Genomic DNA, 22,513 nt, shown 5'->3' with positions numbered 1-22,513 from the left:
GCTTGACAGGATGAAGCTCTTAATCCAATGGCAAAGGAACCAAGAAGATTGGAGAACGCCATCCTGCTGCAGCCTTCATCCATTGAGAGAAATCACTGCTGCTGAGGACTTTGGGGTGGGGTGTGGTGGATTGCTGTTTGTCTGGAACCTCACCTTTGACTTTGCTTCCTTGGGTGACCCTACAGGGAGTGCAAGACTCCTGATGGCATTGCTCTTGGGATCATGGGAACACTCAAGCTGCTCTACTATGTCAAGGTTATGATCCACTGGGGCAGGTTAGGATAACATATGTATACTGAATTATGATATTGAAATATAAAGATGAAGAATTGCTAAATGGTAATAATCAGGGCTTTGTTACTTTAATAGTTTATAATTATGGATAGTGAATATGTTTGAGGTATTGCTTATGCCACGGCCTTGGCTTGGGTGGTGTTTTGCCAATTTTTTTTATATGGACTGGCGTAGATAATGCTTACTGCTGACAGTGATGTTTTGTTGTTATGCTGCAAATTTTAGACAAAAGAAAAGTTAACTTTATATTTGTGTATTTCTTAGACTAGTTAAAAGTCCCTTTACTGAGAGAGAACAAGAAGACATGAAAACATAAGGACATGCAAATAGTGAAAACAGCATAAGCTGCGTAAATTGAAGCTTGTGCATGCATGTTGTATGGGCTACATAAGAGCATGTTTAATGCTGATTGAAGAAAAGTTAAAGACTTTGTATTGTGGAAATTTATAAGAAGCCAAGTAAAGGGGGGGGGGGGAGGGCAAATTGGAGAAATACCAGACCAGAAACTGAAGGAATGAGACTGAAGGACCAGACCAGGAATCAGAGGCTGAGACAATCATCATGAAGTACAGAAGAGCTTCCCAGAACCCCAGTGCTGAGCAACTTGGGCCCCTACCTCTTCCATCTGATCTGTTTGTCTGGCATAAATACATGTTCAGAAAGTGGCAATAATTCTATCTGAATTTTATAAATGAAAATTGAGTAAGCCTAAATTGAGTGGACTTGTGACTCCGTTTCTCACCTTCCATTCCCAACACTTATAGTGATAGATTCAAGGAGTTCCATCTATTTAGCTTAACAAAGAGAAGGTTAAGGGACTTCATTGTAAGGACTTTGTTACAGTCTCTAAGCACCTACATGGGGAACAAATATTTGATAATGGGTTCTTCAATCTAGCAGAGAAAGGTGTAACATTACTCAATGGCTGGAAGTTGAAACTAAACAAATTCAGATGTAATAAGATGTCAATTTTTATGTGAGACTAATTAGCCACTGGGACAACTTACCAAGGGCCATCGTGGATTCTCCATCACCGACAATTTTAAATCAAGATTGGCTGTTGTCAAGGTTCCTCCCCCACTCTGAACTCTAGGGTACAAATGTGGGGACTTGCATGAAAACCTCCTAAGCTTACTTTCACCAGCTTAGGTTAAAACTTCCCCAAGGTACAAATTAATTTTATCCTTTGTCCCTGGATCTCCACTGCCACCACCAAACTCTAACTGGGTTTACTGGGAAACGTAGTTTGGACAAGTCTTTCCCCCCAAAATCCTCCCAACCCTTGCACCCCACTTCCTGGGAAAGGTTTGGTAAAAGTCCTTACCAATTTGCATAGGTGACCACGGACCCAAACCCTTGGATCTGAGAACAATGAAAAAGCATTCAGTTTTCTTACAAGAAGACTTTTAATAGAAGTAAAGAAATCCCCTCTGTAAAATCAGGATGGTAGGTACCTTACAGGGTAATTAGATTCAAAACATAGAGAATCCCTCTAGGCAAAACCTTAAGTTACAAAAAAGACACACAGACAGGAATAGTCATTCTATTCAGCACAGTTCCTTTCTCAGCCATTTAAAGAAATCCTAATCTAACACATACCAAGCTAGATTACGTACTAAAAGTTCTAAGACTCCATTCCTGTTCTATCCCTGGCAAAAGCAGCATACAGACAGATACAGACCCTTTGTTTCTCTCCCTCCCCCCAGCTTTTGAAAGTGTCTTGTCTCCTCATTGGTCATTTTGGTCGGGTGCCAGCGAGGTTACCTTTAGCTTCTTAACCCTTTATAGGTGAGAGGATTTTTCCTCTGGCCAGGAGGGATTTTAAAGGGATTTACCCTTCCCTTTATATTTATGACAGCTGTTTTTCTAAAAGATCTGCTCTAGGCATTATTTTGGGGCAGTTCTCTGACAGGATGTCAGACTAGATGACCACAATCGTCCCTTCTGGCCTTAGAACCTATGGATCTATGACTCTAGGTGTATATGAGCAGAGGAATCACACCCTATCTCATAGCGTAGATGTAGCCTATAAGGCATGTTTTCAATTTCTTAATCATTCTTGTGGCTCTTCTCTGAACCCTCTCCAATTAATCAACATTCTTGTTAAATTGTGGATGCCAGAACTGAACCAAGTATTCCAGTAGTGGTCACAGTAGTGCCAAATACAGAAGTAATATAACCTACCTACATTAATGGATCCAGTTAGCCCTTTTCACTATAGCATCACACTGGTAGCTCTTGTTCTGCTGATTACCCACCATGACCCCCTCCCCCCAAGTCTTTTTCAAAGTCACTGCTTCCCAGGATAGTCCCCCATTCTTTGTTCTTAGATGTCTAACTTTATTTTTGGCCATATTAAAATGCATAGTGTTTGCTTGCACCCATCTTACCAAGCAATACAGATTGCTCTGTATCAGTGACTTGTCCTCTTCATTATTTACCACTCCCCCAATCTTTGGGTCTTCTCTTCTGCAAATGTTATCAGTGATGATCTTAGGTTTTCTTCCAGGTCACTGATAAAAATACTAAATATCTTATCTGGGCTTGCTAGTCCTTGTGACTCTGGACTTGCCAGCCATCATTGTCCTGCTTCTTCATGTTTGCCCATTGTACTGTTTAGTCTTTGGTATCTCCTCTGAGCTCACCAGCTCCCTGCACCCTCAGAATCATCCAATGTATTTTCTGTTGCCTGGATAGACAATGGGGAAGGAAAGAAACCGTCACGCTATCTGGAGTGGCTCAAGACCATGAATGCCTGCCTCAGGGCAGACTGTCAGAAAACAGGGCAGATACTCCAGACTGGTGGTGTGTTTGATAATTAAATTTCACTAAATGTGAGCTCCTGGATCGCTATATCATTCTTACCATGGAGTCACAGACAGTCTCCTTGGACTCTCCAGTCATCTTACTATCTGGACAAACTGGACCTCGTAATAAAAGGTCACTTATACCAAAAATCACTACATCAGTTTGCTCCCAGTCCCAAGAGACAGTCACATATCCCAGATCAATTGGTACTCCAGATATTGCACCAAAGGCAGCATTGGCAGCCAATTCTATAGTAAACTAACTAAAGGGTTTATTAGCTAAGAAAAGGAAATGAGAGTTATTGAGGAGCTAAAGCAGGTAAAATATATGAACAGGTGAGTCACAGTCTATAATTGTAAATGGTAGCAGAGATGTAGTAATCAGCCAGTTTCCCAAAAGTCTCTCAGGGCTACCAGAATAACTCTGGGGATCTCCATATTCTTGTTCAGTTGTTCTGCCTTGTTACAATCCAATAGCTTCTTCTCACAGAAGACAAGCTCACAGTGTCACTACCCATGTGGGCTTTTCTTTTGACAGAGAGAGACGAACGCATTTTGAATCTTTGACCTCTGATCATCATACAGAATGACAACTTGCTTTAAAATTAGCACTCTTCTGTTGAAGTTCTTCATTTGCATTTCACATGGCTTCTTTCTCATTTGACTGCTCATTTGATGGGTTATTTAGTTGCGGGGTATACACAATGTAAATATTTGCTACCCCATTATAATGGGATGCAGATACATGAAAACAATGCAAGTAACATCCCATTTGTTTTCATGAAGTTTAAACACCAAAAACACTCTTATACATTTACCAATTTCTTTGATGTAAACTAATGCACAAGTGAATTGACCTGGAGCTTCAGCATGAGCTGGCACCTGGTCTGCCAGCGTCCCAGCTCATCTGGTTTTGACAGCCCTTCAGTATGGGTGGGGGTAGAAGGGGAATGATTTGCATGCCTGGGCTCACAATTTCAGAGCAAACATTCTCAAAGATATAAAGTTTAAAGTTATTTTTTTATAGCATGGAATACGGACATTAAAAGTGAGATTAATGCATGCAGCAATTTGCAAGCATTTCATAGAGTCGAAATACATTCTTATAAGATTAATATCTATTTTGAGCAAAACTAACATACAGGTGAACTGGTCTGGTCTCTAGCTATGAGTTTGTCAGTTCTTAGCTAATGCCTGCAGCCTGGGCAAGAGCTGGCATCTGGCCTGCCAGCGTCACAGTAACTATACAAGTGTATTGAGTTTGAGGAGGAGGTGTTGGGATGCTTTGTGTCTCCTTTGTGAGAATGCATTAAACCCCGTTCAGGCTTAAAATAAGGGCATGATGGCCAAGTGAGCACTCCTTCTTTCTCGTTCAATTTCACCATTCAGATAGTTTTATTACTATATCTTTGCTTATATGTTTTAGGCTCCCAGATTGGAATTGTGTGCCCCAAATATTTGGTGTGATCAATAAGAAATGGTGAAAGAAATAAACATTGAGCATGCTGTTGTGGCTGGCACAGTTTTCCAGCTCTGCACTCCCAGCACTGAGCATTCAGCCCATCTGTTGGGTAGTGTAATCTGATTATGTCAGACCATCTGCCGGATTACTTTGTGCTTCTGTGTAGAAAGCTGGGATGAGAGAAATAGATCAAGAAGCTGTGAGACTTCCTCACAAATTCTTCATGCTGCCTGGGGTGCTGCCAGACCAGGTGCCGGCTCATGTCAAAGTCCCCATGTCTAAACTGAACACTAATAAACACATTCCTGGAATTAGTTTGCCTCACCTGTGTGTTAATATTATTAGAATCATAAGAATGTGTTTAGTGTTTCGACTTTATTGAATACATGTGAGTTGCTGCATGCATTAATCTAATAACATCTGTATCCCATCTTGTAAAGTAATATTTGAGGGTTGTATTGTAAGCCTCTGTGACTGTATAAATCACCAGGCAGGGACTAGCCACTAACTAGTATAAAGCGTTGATTTCCAACAGAAGGTGTTATGTCCTGTCCAACAGGCAAGGTCCATCAACACCAGGTGGACTATTGTGGAACATTATATAGGACAAAATAGGTTTGCTGTTTTGCTCTCTCCCCCTCCCCATGTGAAGATCCCATCAGCTGAGTTTGCAGCTCAGAACACATGGCAAGAGGGGGTTAAAAACCCCAAACAAAAAGAACCAGGGCTCTCTCTGCTGCTTGGACTCCAGTTGGCAAGGTTTTTCTAAGCATTGACAAGAGATCCCTAGCTGCTTAGCTTGGGTTAGCCCTAAAGGACAGCTAGAGTTTACAGATTATAGAAGCTTCTATTTCCTTTTGAAATTTAAGACTGTAACTCATGTGTGTACTTATGTTTACCTGCATTAATGCTGTAAATAATTTTCTTTCCTATGATTTATTATATAGGATTGACTACAGGAGTTGTCTTTGGTGTGAGATCTGAGGTGCAATTGACCTGGGGTAAGTGACTGGTCCTTTTGGGACAAGAAATAACCTGAATATTGCTGCGGTGCTTGGTGTAAGGGACCATCTATCACATAGGTAGGCTCACCTGGTTGACAAGACAGATTGGAGTACCCAAGAGGACTCTGTGTGACTCCAGGTATAGTGTCTGAGGGTTTACATTTGATAATTGGTTGGTGAAATCTAAATAGAAGTCACAGCTAATGTGGGGTTTGTGCTGTGGTTCTGAACAGTCTGCCCTGTGCTTGGTACCCATGCTCCTGAGCCACTGCAAGGCACTGTTACTCTGCCAAAACCCAGCAGAGACACCTACAATGCTGAAATGTTATTAGACACTCAGCAGAAGGGACAGAAAGAAAGGATCATCCAGCCAGGGTGGCTGTGGCTACCAGACTCTGGATACATCTACACGTTGAGCTGGAGGTGTACATTCCAGCTCAAGGAAACATACTCTCACTAGCTCTGGTCAAGCTAGTACACTAAAAATAGAGCAGAGCCCTAGTGGCACAAGCGGTGGGAGAGGCTAGCTACTCCTAGTCTGTGCTTTCCATTTTGGATAGGTACCTACGTGAGATGGCTTGGTGCTGGCTCCACCACTGCTGTATCAGAGCTAGCATGGGTATGTGTGCTGGAGATGGAACACCCACCTTCAGCTCCGAGTAGATGTCCCCTCTGGGGCTGCATGTGGTGAGTTTAATGCCGAGGCACAGTTTGGATCATGGAAAGGAGGCTGGTTGTGTTGGTTTCATTTGGCTTTAATCTTGGACTTATTTCTTTATTTTCTTGGGATGAGGGGAGCTCTGGGCCAAAGGAACTAAGAGTGTGGGCTGGAGTCAGAAGGGAGGGTTTCCATTGTCTATTGCAGTACAGTTGACTCCTTGCTATTTAACCAAACAAGAGGAAGGTTGGTTTTATGATTATGCCATTGGACGGGGATCAGGAGTCAATTCTGTGTGTGACTTTGGGCAAATCACTTGATACCCCTGTGCCTTTTTGTAAAATGGAGGTAATAATACTTCCCTACTTTGCAGCATTAGGAGAGAAACTAACGAATGTTTGTGTGGCACCTAGATATGGTGGTGATGAATGCAATGGAAAACCTATACAGTAATATCTAAAATAAGAGTATTCCACATACTTTTGTATGGAAAATAGCTTAAATCTCTTATCCAAAACAGAGTTTCCCTACTCTATCCCAAAACACGTCAGAGTTAATACAAGCCATAAGTGACATACAGCATGAGCTGCCAGTGTGATGCTGTGGCCAAGAGCTAATGCGAGCCTGGGATGCATAAACAGGGGACTCTCTAGTAGGAGCAAAAAGGTTATTTTACCTCTATATTTGGCACTGGTGTGAGAGTTGCCAGAACAGTGTGTCCAATTTTGGTGTCCACAATTCAAGAAGGATGTTGATAAAATGGAGGCGGTTCAGAGAAGAGCATGAAAATGGTTAAAGGATTAGAAAACAGTGGGAGACTGAAGGCATTCAATCTATTTATTTTAACAAAGAGGAGGTTAAAGGGGTGATTTTATCTACATGGGGGGACAAATATTTAACAATAGGCTCTTCAATCTAGCAGAGAAAGGTAACACTATCGAATGGCTGGAAGTTGAAGCTTGGCAAATTCAGACAGGAAATAAAGGCGCAAATTTTTAACAGTGAGAGTAATTAACAATTGAAAGATCTTACTCAGGGTTATGGTGGATTCTCTATCACTGACAATTTTTAAATCAAGAATGGATGTTTTTCTAAAAAATCTGCTCTAGGAATTATTATGGGGTAGTTCATGACCTGCGTCACAATGGTACCTTCTGGTACTGAAACCTATGGCTCAATGAATAGATATATCCTATTATTCACAAAAAGCTATGCTAAAAGATTGTAAAGTCCATCACTCAGCCATCCAGCAATATCAGATATAAAGTGTTCTGTGAAACCTTAATTCTGCCCCTTGTGCTATACATTGTAACCAATCAATTCGTAACATCTCATAGGAAGTCTGCGGTGGAGTCAGGAACGGAATCCAGCTCTCTTGGGTCCTCATAGAGTGCTGTGTCCAAAAGAGAACAGGGAACATTTTCTGAAGTTCCTAAGTCACTTTGGAGCTTAACTCCCAATGATTTTCAGTGGACTTAGGCTACTCGGTGCCCTAGGCACTTTTGAAAACTTTACCCAATATCTTTCTTCATGGACGGATCTTTGTTTTGAAGCTAATCTTCTATTTCCTACACAGGTAAACTAGTTACATTCATTCACATAAGGCAAATTAGCAGGCACTTCATTATAACATAGATAGTTAAACTGAAGGCAATCTAGATAATATTATTAGTTTCCTGCAGTATCTTACATCTGTGATCTTAATGTTAACTGGACATAGCCACATATATAATTAAGACATGAAAGGGGATCAGCATCTACAAACTAATCTGGTTATGCTGTTAAACTTCTAACAAGATATAGGTAAACACAGACAATCACTCTTGAAATTATTCCTACAAATGAATGAGTTGATGATTGCTAGTCTAGCACATCTCTTTGAAATGTACATACAAGTAGATTATCTTGATTAAAAATTGTAATGTCTCCTGTTAAATTGTTATGGGTCATACACAGGGTGGCCTGTCTGTCAGTGTCACATTGTCCCTGAGCAAGACACAGCGGTAGATCCATGATTTTATTGAAATCCCATGAACCACTGCAAAGCATTTAGCATAAGCTATACCAGAGTATTAACAAGCAGGCACTCTTCCCTGTGCATTACTTGCCCAGCACGACAGTGATAGTTCCTTGGCTGCATGAAAAGAAGAGGTGGGGGGGAAAGAGAGGGAGAGAAGAAGGATGGCATTGGTTTTAAATGATCTTGAGTGGGGAAAGAATAGTTATGGTTGTGACAAAAACCCATCATCCCTCCCCCAGCACCCCCATGCCCATCTTTCCTTCCCCTTATGAATGGGAGCCGCATGGAAAGCGGGAGGGGGATGGTTGGGCGCTTGTGTGTGGGCCCGCCTAGGTCCAGGAAGGGAAAAGGTTGTTCAAGGAAAGTCAGAGTGGTCCATTCTCCTTGGGACCATTGCAAATATTATGTACCATTCCCAGTCCCTGGGCTCCATCACCGCACTGAGCCATTCTGCAGATGCTGGGAAAAGCATCTGCTCTCCAGTTCCATAGACACAATGCTGTGTTCCTTAACTGTGGAGAGGTGACTGGCTCGCAGTGTTAATCCAAAAAGAAAAGGAGTACTTGTGGCACCTTAGAGACTAACCAATTTATTTGAGCATGAGCTTTCGTGAGCTACAGCTCACTTCATCAGATGTTTACCGTGGAAACTGCAGCAGACTTTATATACACACAGAGAATATGAAACAATACCTCCTCCCACCCCACTGTCCTGCTGTTCCTCTGAAACCAGTGTTAATCCAGAAGTTCAAGGGAGAAAATACACTTCCAGTGCATCTCTGTTTCCCTGTCCTTTTCAGTGCTGTTGGTTGTACACAGAGGCCAGAGTTTCTGGCAATGCAGGTGGAGTTGGTGGGGATTCTTTGTGGTTCTCTGTTCCTCTTCCATAGGAAATCAATCTGCTATCTTAGAATACAGTTTCCTCTCAAATTGCCACCCAGTCCTGTAAGCATAATTCAGCAAATTTTTGGAGTAGCAGAAATTTGAGCTGGTTCTTCAAATGTGCTTGGTCCACCTTCGTAGCTCCCCAAACCACTCCACCCAGCTGTATGTAGAGGAGTCACCATTAGCAAAAACATCTCTCTGGCACTGATGGCTGGGTGCCCTCCTCAGTCCTGGATAGCCACGTCTCTTTTCCATGCCAATGCTTTCAAAACTGCTGTGTTCTCCAAGTGATGGCCAGCCTTTAAAGAAGAAAACCCACACATTACCCCTGCAGGAACTGACCATACCCCAACAGGACCCTTTGATGCACTGTACGTATTCCAACATTTGAATATAAGTAACACAGGTATATATTTACCCTCGGCTCCTTCCTCATGGGCTGCAAAAGTAGTCTGAAGAAAGGAGGCTGTAACAGCTGCACTCCTGGGCTGCTTAAAACTATCAATATTGTGGCCTTCTGGCCTACGTTATGGGGGGCATTTCTTAGGTTCCGTCAAAGGAGAAATGAAATATAATGCTAGCCATCTGTTTGACTCGGCAGACCATTCCGATACCAACAGGGAACCCATTTCCCTGGGAAGTCAGAAGCGGCACTGCAGAGACAGCAGACAAAGAATCCAAAGGACTTTGGAGGACCTGCTTGTTGGCATACAGAGAAGGAGTCAAGAGCAGCTGGACTTTCTTAGGGCAAGGGAGGATCAGGCTTTTAGATAGGATGAGGCATTCCTATAAAAGGAGAGACAGCCCAGGCAATGGGAGCGTGGCCACAGGGAATGGGAGCGTGCACTCATGCAGTGCCTACTCCGGCGGGTGGTAGAATGCTTTCAGGGCCCATCCACTGCTTTTGCTGCTGCTCCTCTCCTGGAAGAGGCAGAGCCTCTCACTTCCATCCTCCTCCCTTGGATGACCAGGGTGCCAGGCTGCCGCTGAGGCAGTGAATTCCAACCCCCACCCACCAGGGAGGAGAGTGCTGGACACCAGGCACAAGATACTCTGCCGGCATCTGAAACCCCTCTCAGGGGAACTCCCCGGAGCATGGAGACAATGGGCTCCATCCTGTCCCTGTAGCCCAGCCTGGGATCAGCCCCCAAACCCCATACAGAGAGTCCCTGTTAGTCCCTCTGCACCATAATCCATAGTTGTCCCCTTCTACCTGCCCTTTATCATAGAATCTCAGGGTTGGAAGGGACCTCAGGAGGTCATCTAGTCCAACCCCCTGCTCAAAGCAGGGCCAATCCCCAATTTTTGCCCCAGATCTCTAAATGGCCCCCTCGAGGATTGAACTCACAACCCTGGGTTTAGCAGGCCAGTGCTCAAACCACTGAGCTATCCCTTCCTCCAGGGGGAGGGGAAGAGCAAGAAGACATTTCCACAGACATTAACGTTTGCCCATACCTCTGGGATTTTTTTTCTTTTTTGGTTCATTTGTTCCTGTTTTAAAAAAAAAATTGATATGTGTATGTAAGTAAAAATTTCTATTCACTTCCCTTGTGTGCGCATCTTGTTTTCGGAGTATAATCAACATGATACTTCCCAGAGGCTGGGAAGAGGGTAGCAGAATTCACAGCTCATGAAAATTCATGTTACTCTGAAAACAGCTCATGATGGTGATTTATTAAAAATCTGGTACCACGGAACTGCAAACAATTTCATCCCTGCACCAAACCCTTCCAGCCCCCCTACTCATGAATTTGCTACCTTGACAACAAAGTAAGCTGTGATATAACTGTTGCATCCAAAGCACCACAATGAAAACCAGAAGAGAATTTAGTGGACACATCTTTGTCTTTGTTAATAATTTGTGATAATACAGTGACAGGAAACAAAAGTAAAATAACAGAAGATATGTGACGCTGAGCGGTGCTTTTACGACTCGTGTGTAGACTTCACTATTGATATAGCCTGGTAGACCGCCCCAATAGTTGACTTCCCAAATTGGCTTACAACAGACTGGTAGCTGTCAGATGTTGCCAGATTCCAAAGGGTGATAGCCACGTGCTTCTGTACTATGGGTTTGCAAAAAGTGAGAGGACTGGCCCTGGAGGGTTGGGGCAAGCACCTTGCACAAGTCCATGAATTTCTGCTTTCTCATTCAGAAGTTCTTCATTCTCCTCGGTGTCCAAGACAACGTGGACCCACCACACCATGCTGATTCTCCGGGGCCAGAAGCGGCAATCCACCTGCGAACATACCATTGCAATCCCGGCATTGAAAACATCTGTTCAATGGGACCAAAGTGGATTTTCATTCCTCTTCTGGGTCAGCCATCTTCACCATCTGAAATCTTTCTGGGCTGATTCTGTCCAGTAACCAGTACTGCACTGCATGAACATTTGTCCCACAAGCAGAAGCAGAACGACATCATCATAGACTTGCTCCATGGCTCCAACACATTTTGGCAGAAGGGAGAGATGACAGAGAGGTGCCGTTGTCAAATGCATGAAGATATAGTTCCAGCAATGTGAAGCAAGGCAGTTCCTAGAATGTCTCCTGTGACGCACAGAACTCTGGGATACTGCTCCTGAAACGTTACCATGAACATTGCATACCGAAGAGATGCAGGGTGGATGAGGGCATCAACAGTGCACAGCATATACTCATGCCCAGCACAGCATCTGTGGCCATGTGGTGTGGTGTAGTGGGGCAGCTGCCCCACTCCAGCAGAACAGGGGTTAAAAGCAGCCCTGGAGAGGGCTGCGGCTGGGATAAAAGGAATGAGAGAGAGTAGCTGACCACAGGTGTGACCAACTCAATCAGGGCCCAGCTGGCCATGATAAAAGGGCTGGAGGGCTAGGAGCTGGAGGAGTCTCACCCTAGCCCTGGAGGGGGAAAGGCTAGCTGCCTGGGAGCAAGGGACCTGAAGCAGAGCAGTGCCGAGGAAGGGCAAAGGAAGCTGGGGAGCTCCAGCCTGGTCAACCCCCAGGCTGCAGGCCTTGTTGAAGGCCTATGAAAGGTACTGGGGCTGCGGAGGGGCAGCCCGGAGGTGGGCAAGGGCAGCAGATCTTACCCCCTTGCCAATAATGAGTGGCTATTATAGACTGCAATCTGCCCCAGGGAAAGGAGGCTAGATGATGACTGGCAGTAGCCACTGAGGCAAGGTGGGCTTAGAGGGTTGGGGGTTCCCCTGGGAGGGGAGACCAGAGCATGGGGGCACTGTGGTGGGGCAGCACCCTGAGGTAAAGGGCACCAGGGTCTGGGAGGGACATGCGGGGGGCCTGAGGCAGGCGAGACACTGGCCAGCAGAGGGCACTCTGAGGCTGGAAAAGAGCTAATACCCAAATGACCAGCAGGAGGCGCTGCAGCGGTGAGTCTTCGGCTGTTACCATGCAGGTACAGAGTACATGCTCTAGCAGTACATGGACAAGTAACTGTGTACACTTGAAAGTGCAGTCATAGCCTAAGAGGCACAGGAAGTGACTCTGGGTGAGGGTCCAGAAGACAGTGAGCTCTGGAGAGACTGTGAAGCCTCTATTTCATTTTCAATATCATACTTTTCCTTTTATTATTTTTGTCTTTTTTCATTAGCTGCAAGATGCCCTAGCCGCCTTTTTATTTTCAGAGAGAGAGAGAGAGCAAAAAGCCCACATGTGGAGGATGCCGGAAAGAGAAGTGTCCCAGATGTTAACAGCTCTAAATATTGTCTCATAAAGATACTCAGAATGTCTTCTGTGCCTAAACGACTTGAGACTGTCCTCTGTAATGATTGTCTAGTAAATAAGATTTATTAAACTTCTGCTTAGTAATGGTGTTCTGTTAAAGTATGTATTATATCTGTGGCAGGGGAAGAAAGGGTCAGCCCCCTACATAAGAACTGACATCTAAGAAGGAAGCTGTATAATTGACTGAAGTTGTGGTTAAGATGATAAGCATTTGGTTTCATCGTTAACCAGGTGCAAATGATACATTTGATTTGATTTTTGGTAAAATTAGCTAGTTAGGATTTATAACCAAATGGGCAGCCACCTTCTTGTGCCGCCTCTTAGAGTTTATATAGCACTGATTATATTTTTAATACTAATTTGGTGATTTCATTCCCACCTAATATTGAGATTCACTTGTTTGATTTCTGGATTTGATTCTATTTTGATAGTTTTATTCTTAGTTTAGTATTAATAATAGCTTAGCTATGGAGATATGTTTCCTTGATTTTTTTTTAGTTCATTTAAAAATCTTAAGTTTATAAAATAGAAACTGATCCAGACAACTCCAACTTCTTCCTTTCTGGGGGTGCTTGACCCCTGCTCCTCCCCCTCCCCCCCCCCCCCCCAGTGCCTCCTGCATGCCACTTAACAGCTGATCCACAGTGGGCAGGAGGTGCTGGGGGGTGCTGATGGTGGGTCCTGAGCACCCACCATTTGTCCACCCCACCCCACCCCCATTGGTGCCTATGGATCCAGAGTCACATCTCTTTCAATAAGCAACATGTGTCCAGAACCTTTGAGGGCCTGGGTGGAGACTAGCCAGTCAACCTAAAAGCGTGATAAGCTCTCCCTAATGTGTCTGTCGTTTTCACCTGTGAAAGGCATACAGTGCTTTCTATTGGGTGCTCATCATCTGTCCAAGTTCCTGCCATACCTCCCCCAGGTCAGCGAACATCTTAGCAGTCTGACCACTGCAGATACTGGTTGGTACTGGAAATCCCCACAGCAACAATACAGATCAAAAAGTTAGTGGTTAAATAATAGTCCTAAAACGTTATGATGTAAAGGAACCTGTAACTATTCAATGTGAAGCCAGTGAACGCAGCATTATTACAGACTGGCCAGCCTGTGGCATTTGCCTTGTCTAGGATTATCTCCGACAGCAAAGCTGTGCTCAAACACAGAAAGAATGCCTAGCCATTATGTTTACATACATCAAGTTTGACCAGTGTGTCCTGGAACATGATCATATCCACGTGGACACAGACAACAAACCTTTGGGATTCATCTTCAAACACCCTTTGCTGCAAAATATCTTCAAAGAATGTTAATGAAAATTCAAAACTCATTGCTTGGACATAGACTACAAAGAAGGACTCTGATGTTCATTGCAGACTTTGTCCAGCAGGGCCATTAAGAACTTGAACATACCAAAAAGGCAGAATTCCTTTCTATGACACGTAGCTTTTGCAGATACAAAGACCTACCCAAACAGATGCTGTACTTCCAGCACGCAGACAAGTCACGTACTTTGCTCCCAGAGCCAGAACCCAGGAATCCTGCTACCTAGTATTCTAGGGCCAGTTTGCAGTTATCTAACCCAGCGATGAAGTGCATGCTCTAGCTCCTTTTATGGACTGCTCTGCAGAGAAGTTAAAAGCATGCTTTCCTTTATTTTCCCCCTTCCCCCTCCTCCAGTATCCCAGTTACTCCTAGACCTGGGGTAATTCAGGACTGTGTTATGCACCTGAGTGGTTCAAATCCAGCTGATGGTGGGACAGGCAGAAGTATATGTAAATTAGTGTGAGGACCGCAGGGAAAGCAGTTTAAATCATGTTATATTACAGAAGAACAGTCATACTGGCTCAAGACAATAGGCCAGATAGCCCCGTCACCTATCTTCCAACAGTAGCCAGTACCAGAGGCTTCAGAGGGAATGAACAGAACAGGGCAGTTGCCAAATGATCCATCCCTGTCATCTAATCCCAGTTTCTGGCAGTCAGACATTTAGGGAGACCCAGAGCATGGGGCTGCATCCCTGATCATCTTGCCTAGTAGCCATTGATGGATCTGTCCTCCATTAATTTATCTAATTCCTTGTTGAACCCAGTTATATTTTTGTCCTTCGCATCATCCCCTGGCAACACGTTCCACAGGTTCACTGTGCATTGTGTGAAGTACTTCCTTAGGTTTGTTTAAAACCTGCCGCCTATTCATTTCATTGGATGACTCTTGTGTGATGTGAAGGGGTAAATAACACTTCCTTATTCACTTTCTCCACACCAGTCATGATTTTATAGACCTCTATCACATCCCCTCTTCAGTATCTTTTCCAAGATGAACAGCCCCAGTCTTTTTAATCTCTCTTCATACGGAAGCTGTTCCATGGCTCTAATGATTGTTTATTGCCCTTCTCTGTGCCTTTTCCAGTTCTAAGACCTCGTTTCTGAGATGGGGGGGGACCAGAACTGCACACAGTATTCAAGCTGTCAAGCTGTGGGTGGCTGTATATAGCGGCATTATGATAGGAAAGGGACAGATAAGACAAACTAATGGCTCCTAACAGTGTTCGCTATTTTGCTTGCCACTGCACATTGTGCAGATGACGTTTTCAGAGAACTATCCACAGTGACTCCTCGATCTTTGAGTGATGACAGCTAATTTAGACCCCATCATTTTGTATGGATAGTTGGGATTATGTTTTCCGATGTGAATTACTTTTCACGTAACAGGACTGAATTTCATCTATTTTGTTGCATCCCTTTGTAATTCTTCAGTCTGTTTTGGACTTAACTATCTTGAGTAATTTTGTGTCATCTGCAAACTTTGCAACCTCACTGTTTACCCCTTTTTCTAGATCACTTATGAATATGTTGAATCGCACAGGCCTCAGTACAGCTCCTCCCTCCCCCTCCCAAGCTATTTATTTCTCTCCACTGTGAAAACTGTCCTTTTATTCCTACCCTTTGTCTCCTGTCTTTTAACAAGTTACTGATTAAGGAGAGGATCTTCCTTCTTATTCCATTACTACCCACTTTGCTTAAGAGTCCAAGTATACAATATCAACTTGATCACACTTGTCCATGTGCTTTTTGCCCCCTCAAAGAATTCTAATAGGTTGGTGAGCCATGAATTCCCTTTACAAAAGCTGTGTAGATTCTGCCAACATATTGTGTTCATCTGCATGTCTGATAATTCTGTTTTTTGTTTTTTTACTATTGTTTCAACCAATTTGCCTGGTACTGAAGTCAGGCTTACTGGCCTGTAATTGCAAGGATCGCCTCTGGAACCTTTTCAAAAAATTGGTGTAACATGAGTTATCTGCCACTCAGCTGGGACAGAGGCTGATTTAAGTGATAAGTTACATACCGCAGTCAGTAGTTCTCCAGTGTCTTATTTGAATTCCTTCAGAACTCTTGGGTGAATACCATCTGGGCCTGGTGCCTTATTACTGTTTAAGTTATCAATTTGTTCCAAAACCTCCTCTACCGACCCCTCAAATGAGACATTTCCTTAGATTTGTCACCTAAATAGAATGGCTCAGGGGTGGGAATCTCCCTCAATATCCTCTGCAGCGTAGACTGATGCAAAGAATTAATTTAGCTGCTCCACAATGGCCTTGTCTTCCTTGCATGCTCCTTTAGCACCTCAATAGACCGGGACCCCCCTGACTGCTGGGCAGGCTTCCTGCTTCTGAAGTACTTAAAATAATTTTGCTGTTAGTTTGTGTCTTTTGCTAGTTGCTCTTCAAATTCTTTTTTTGATCTGCCTAATTATACTTTTACACCTGACTTGTGACAGTTTGTTTGTTTCTTTCTATTTTCCTCAGAAGAATTTTACTTCCAATTTTTAAAAGATGACCTTTTGTCTCGAACCACCTCTTTTTTTTACTCTGTTTAGCAATGGCAGCATTTTTTTGGTCTTGTTGCTTAATTATTATTATTTGGGGTATACATATAACTTGAGCCTCTATTAGGGTGTGTTTAAAAAGTTTCCCTGCAGCTTGCTGGGATTTCACTTTTGTGAACATTCCTTTTAATATCCAATTAACTAGCTGCCTCAGTTTTCTGAAGTTCCCCCTTTTTTTTTTTTTTTAACTTTAATGCTTCTGTGGTGGGTTTGTATTTCCCCACAGCAATATTACATTTAATTACATTATGATCACTATTAATGAGTGGTTCAGCTATATTCACCAGCTGGAGAAGGTGATTTTGAAATCCTGAAGAAATTGACAAACCAGAACTCCATATGTCAGGTTGAACAAGATCTTTACAGCCAGTCCCTTCTCAGTGCTGTTGGCTCATCTTTTTATTTCTCTGCCTCGCAAACAAACAAGCAAACCTCCCACAACCAATATTTAATGAACAATAATGCCTATGACACTGCTGCTTGCTCTGTATGCAAATCCTTCTGGCCTCTGAAAACAACACAAATGTGCTGCTCCTCTCCTTCATTGCTGGGGCTTAAGAAGTTGTTTCCGAGCTGTGGTTTATAGTTTGACTTACTGGACAGCACTGGGTTTCCTCAGGAGGAGATGGACCTGGAGAACACTACACAAGACCTTACAAAATTCCCACATAAGCACTTGCCTCACAGGTAGGGAAGGACTGATTGGATGTTCTTTCTCGCTTTATGTCCCACTTCCTTTCTTGTCTAGCTATCATATAATTTCTATTGTAAGAGCCTCTTGTATTTTTATGAGAATGCACCTTATGGCACTGAAGAAATATGAAAAAATAATAGTAATATCTGCAAAGGGGCAAGTGGGAAGAATCCTCAATTGTTATTTGTCTTACCTTTCTCAGAAGCCGGGGCAAGGTCAATAAAACTTCGACATTTTTCACCTTTAAAAGAAAAGGATTTATTTTAAGAGACAGAAGTTGATTTGGTTTTGCTTTGTCTTCTCTCGCTTCCAACGATGGGTACTGCAGTCACTCCCCCTTCAGGCGCTAACAGACCATGCACCGAGAGCTGGCTATTAATCTGCCAATCTTTCCCATCCACCATGCTCTGCTCCCACATGGTCTGACCCTCCAGCCTGTCTATATGGGGTTTCCTCACCCGTATGAGCTCCCACATTCCCTTCCTCTCTTGGGAGTTGAGAACATGATTATGGAGAAGCAATTTACCTTTTGACTGCCAGGGTCCAGTTCTCCCCTCCTGCCCCCCATGCTGCTGACAGACGGGGCACAGTCTGTGATGCATCTGTTCAGGATCTGTAAGGTCTTCTGTTGTACCCCTGCTGCAATGGCCACTATGCAATGCACTGCAGGGGCACAGAATCACTGGTCACAGACCTGCCCTGGCATCTGGTGCTTCAACCAGGGTGGTGCAGAGCCTCCCTGTGGCAGGGGGTATTCCAAGGAAGGTGGAGGGGTGTTTTACACCTGTCCTGTGGTCCCTTTGCACCAGCCTAGCTCTCTGTCTGACTTAGTTACTCAACCCCTTCTGCTCAGAGCAAGCCTCCCAGAAGTAGTAACTGGAGGATCCTGGTAAATCCTAGCACACACCTCCGCTAATGCCAGTGAAGCAGAATTGGTGATAACAATGATGGGGCATTTTTTGCAGAAAAAGCCCATGTAAAAAAAGGCCAATGATGCATGAAATTGACCTAGCAACAAAAGTCATTTTCCCCTTTTCACTGTACCTGGAAACACTCAAATGTGCTGGTAAGGGAGCATCAGTAAACCATTGGAAATGGTGAAAGAGGAGAAACTGGAAGATACAATGAGGACCTTGCCAGCTCTGCTCTACCTGTCGTACAGCCAGCATACACCAGGATCCTAGCTACACTGCCACCTTCCTACCCGATTCCTTTCTGCTGAGGGCTCTGCTTAGTATCTTACAGACAGTCACAGACCCAGAGTCGTCCTTGCACTGGCACCAGCATAGAAACCTACGTGAGGCTGCAGGGCTCAACATGGCTCCTGAGGTCAGCCCTAGAGTCTGCCCAACTTTGTGCCTCAAAGGGAGCTAGTAGCAGCAGCATGAGCAGTACTGGGGGGTAGTGCCTAGCAGCCCAGTCAGAGAAGGATTGGACCCCATTCTGCGCACACAGAGTTTACCGTCTGAGTCTAAGAAAAGAATGGCCAGTAGGTTCAGACACACAGGCAGAGGAGGACAAGGGAGCAGCGAGACGCCAACTATGATCACAGTGACAAGCAGCAGCCACAGTACACAAGTAGCCTGGCCTAGCCCTTGTTTTGTAGCTCTCATAGCAGAGGAGCTTTAAAGAGGGATTTGAAGGAGCAGTGAGGTGGCTTTGTAAACAGAGAGCTCAACCCAGGCCTTTGGGGGTGGCATGATAGAAGAAAACTGGACTAAGGAGCACTCGAGAGTGGCTTCCTTTGCAGAGTGGAGCTGAGGGTCGACAGCTCGACCACATTTAAGAGATGATAGGTGGGTGGGATAGGTCAAGAAAGATATATTTGGAAGAAAAAAAAAGTAGTTTGTTTTTGAGGCAGTGGAGAAGGCGGAAGCCAGTGGAGGGATGTGCGGAGAGCAGGGATGTGGTTGGAGCGAGGAGGCTGAAAAATGAACTTTGCAGTAGCCTTTTGGATGGAGGTAAGTGGGCCAAGATTACATTAGCCCAGGCTACGGAACAGGATGTTGCAGTAGTCACACTATGACATGAAGAGGGCCTTGGTGAAAGTTCTAGCTGTGCAGATGGAGAGGAAAGGCTGGGTCTCAGAGATGTTGGGCAGGAAGATTTAGACATGACCTGAGTTGATTGGTCTAGAACAGGTGTGGGCAAACTACAGCTGCAGGCCGCATCCGGCCCATCAGATCTTTTAATCCAGCCCTCGAGCTCCTGCTGGGGCGCGGGGTCAGAGGCTTGCCCCGCTCCATGCATGCTGTGGCTCCGCACAACTCCTGGAAGCAGTAGCAAGTCCCCCCTCCAGCTCCTACCCGTAGAGGCAGCCAGGGGGCTCTGCACACTGCCCCTGCCCCTGCCCCAAGCGCTGGCTCTGCAGCTCCTGTTGGCTGGGAACCGTGGCCAATGGGAGCTGCAGATGGGGCAGCGCACAGAGCCACCTGGCTGGCGCTGCACCTCCACACAGGAGCCGGATGGGGGACATGCTGCTGCTTCCGGGAGCTGCTTGAGGTAAGTGCCACCTGGAGCCTGCACCTCTAACCCCCTCCCAACACTGTGCCCCAGCCCTGATCCCCCTCCCGCCCTTCAAACCCCTCAATCCCGGTCCGGAGCACCCTCCTGCACCCCAAACCCCTCATCCCCAGCTCCACCCCAGAGCCCGCACCCCCAATTGGAGCCCTCACCCCCCCACAGCCCAACCCCCTGCCCCAGCCCAGAGCCCCCTCACACACCCTGAATCCCTAATTTCTGGCCCCACCATGGAACCCGCACACCCCAACCCCCTGCCTCAGCCCAGAGTTCCCTCCCACACTGCAAACCCCTCTGCTCCACCCCCTGCCAATAGCCCCCTCCTGCACCTCTAAACCCCATCCCTGGCCCCACCTCAGAGCCCACACCCACAGCCAGAGCCCTCACCCCCTCCTACACCTCAACGCCCAATTTCGTGAGCATTCATGGCCCACCATACAATTTCCATATCCAGATGTGGCTCTCGGGCCAAAAAGTTTGCCAACCCCTGGTCTAGAAAGAGGGCTGAGTTGAAGATGACACCCTGATTATGGGCCTGAGTGGCAGAGAGGATGGTGAAGTTGTCCAGGCAGAGTGAGAAAGGAGAAGGATGGGAGACGTTTAAGAGCTCAGTTTTGACCAGTTTGAGTTTAAGCTGACAGCTGGACATCCACGAGGAGATGTCAGAGAGAGAGGCCAAGATTTGGTTTAGAGAGAAGGAGACAGGTACAGAGAAGAGGTGGATCTACGCGTCAATGTAAAGATGGTAGCTGAAGCTTTGTTTTTGAATGAGATCACCAAGCTGTAAAAGGAAAGGGGTGTGCAGAGGATATGGATCCTCATGAGACCTGCATAGAAAGTTGAAGTGAGGAGGAGGAGAAATTAGAGTGACCATATTTCCCAAAGGGAAAATAGGACAGTGTCCATGTGGGGCTGGTCCAAGCTTCCCCCCACCTCCCCATAGGGCTGGCCCCAGCAGCTTACCCCCAAGGTGCCCCCCAAGACTGTCACTGGTCACTCGAACCCTGCCGGCCCCCTGCTTGAGGCTGTCTCTGGTCACTGGAACACTGCCTGCCTCCCTACACACTGGAACTCTTCCTCCCCTGCCTCCAGCCCAACCTCCCCCTTGCACAGGGCTGGCATCTCCACTCACCCCCTACACGTTTCTCCGCACTGCACCTCACTTTTTTGACAAAAATGCCCTCTTTTGCCAAAAAAGTCGGGAAGGGTACTGGCCAACATGGGACCTATGGTCACCCTAAGAGGAATCCTCCAGATGACATGCTGAAGGAGCAGCTGAAGAGGTAGGAGGAAAACCAGGGGAGGAAGCGATCATAAAAGCCAAGAAAGGTCAAGATTTCAAGAAAGAGAGCGTGGTCCATGAGATCAAAGGCAGCTAACAGTTGAGGAGGAGGAGGATGGAGCACTGGTCTTGAGACATGGTAAGGAAGAGGTTGTTCAAGTTGTTGGCAAAAGCCATTTTAAAAGTAAAAGTGAAACTATGCAACTCTGTCACTCTAACTTATCCAAACATGAGAAAACTCTATAGTAAAAAGAGGGGAAAAAAAGGGAAAATCAAAACTCTTACAGACCACTCATTCAACCCCCTAGACATTTCTCATTCTGTTGCATTAGTAGCAAAAACAGACCAAGGAAAAAGGGGGAGAAGGAGGGAAAAAATGCACTCACGCTTCCCCTCCTCTTTTCTAGTACAAAAGTGGGGAGGGGTGAGTGGAAAAGTGTCTTAAAATGTACGTTCTCCCACTTTTTTTGTTGTTTGCCGTCTTTTCCAGTGGAGAAAAAAGGGTGAGGGGAGTGAAAACCTGAGACAAGGTTGGAATTTTGCAATAAATTTGAAACAAAAAAGTCAAAAATATGAAAAAGGTGTTTCATAATTTTTCATTTAAAATGTTTTTGACAAATAATTTTTATGAACAAATATTTTATCTGAAAAAAATATTATTGATGAAAAAAACTTTTCTTTGAAAAAATGTCAAACAGCTCCATACAGGTCATTTTGCTAGGCAAAGGAATAGTTATCAAAGTTGCATAGATGCTCGAGGTGGAAATGCCGCGTTGGGTCACACAGCCCATCTCCCAGAGGCCAGAGGACTGCTTCCAGAACAGAACAGAAAAAGTCATTCCAGCAAACCATAAGAACGGCTATAATGGGTCAGACCAAAGGTCCATCTAAGCCCCGTATCCAGTCTTCCAACAGTGGCCAATGCCACGCGCCCCAGAGGGAATGAAGAGAACAGGTAATCATCAAGTGATCCATCCCGTCGCCCATTCCCAGCTTCTGCTCATCAGAGGCTAGTGTGACAAAGTCAGGGTATGTCTACACTACGAAATTAGGTCGAATTTATAGAAGTCGGTTTTGTAGAAAGCGGTTTTATACAGTTGAGCGTGTGTGTCTCCACACAAGTGCTCTAAGTGCATGTAGTCGGCGGAGTGTGTCCACAGTACCGAGGCTCAGTCTGGACGGCTGCAAGAGGGTCCTGATATTGGGTTCCGGGAAGTGGGCAGGCACAAGAAAGGAAGTGGGTGCAAATGGGGACAGTCGCCAGCTGGGCGTATGCCC

The 22,513-nt window shown here is 45.1% G+C and overlaps 1 protein-coding gene across 8 annotated transcripts in view; it reads right to left on the bottom strand.

Annotated features, from left to right (window-relative positions):
- The window catches only part of GSG1L (GSG1 like), a 123,961-nt gene that overhangs the window by 68,286 nt on the left and 33,162 nt on the right, over positions 1 to 22,513 (bottom strand). For 6 of the 8 annotated variants that reach the window (XM_048867347.2, XM_048867353.2, XM_048867352.2 and 3 more), the window contains exon 2: positions 17,627 to 17,674. The exons of the other annotated variants lie outside the window; for them this stretch is intronic. In XM_048867347.2, coding sequence (XP_048723304.1) covers positions 17,627 to 17,674 — 48 coding nt within the window. The remainder of the gene's footprint in view (positions 1 to 17,626; positions 17,675 to 22,513) is intronic. 8 annotated transcript variants of the gene reach the window in all.

This window comes from Caretta caretta, chromosome 10 (genome assembly GCF_965140235.1).
Source record: "Caretta caretta isolate rCarCar2 chromosome 10, rCarCar1.hap1, whole genome shotgun sequence".
In the NCBI taxonomy this organism is placed as follows: Eukaryota; Metazoa; Chordata; order Testudines; family Cheloniidae; genus Caretta; species Caretta caretta.
The sequence above is the reverse complement of the archived record's forward strand: the minus strand, read 5'-3'. Positions and strand labels throughout refer to the sequence as shown.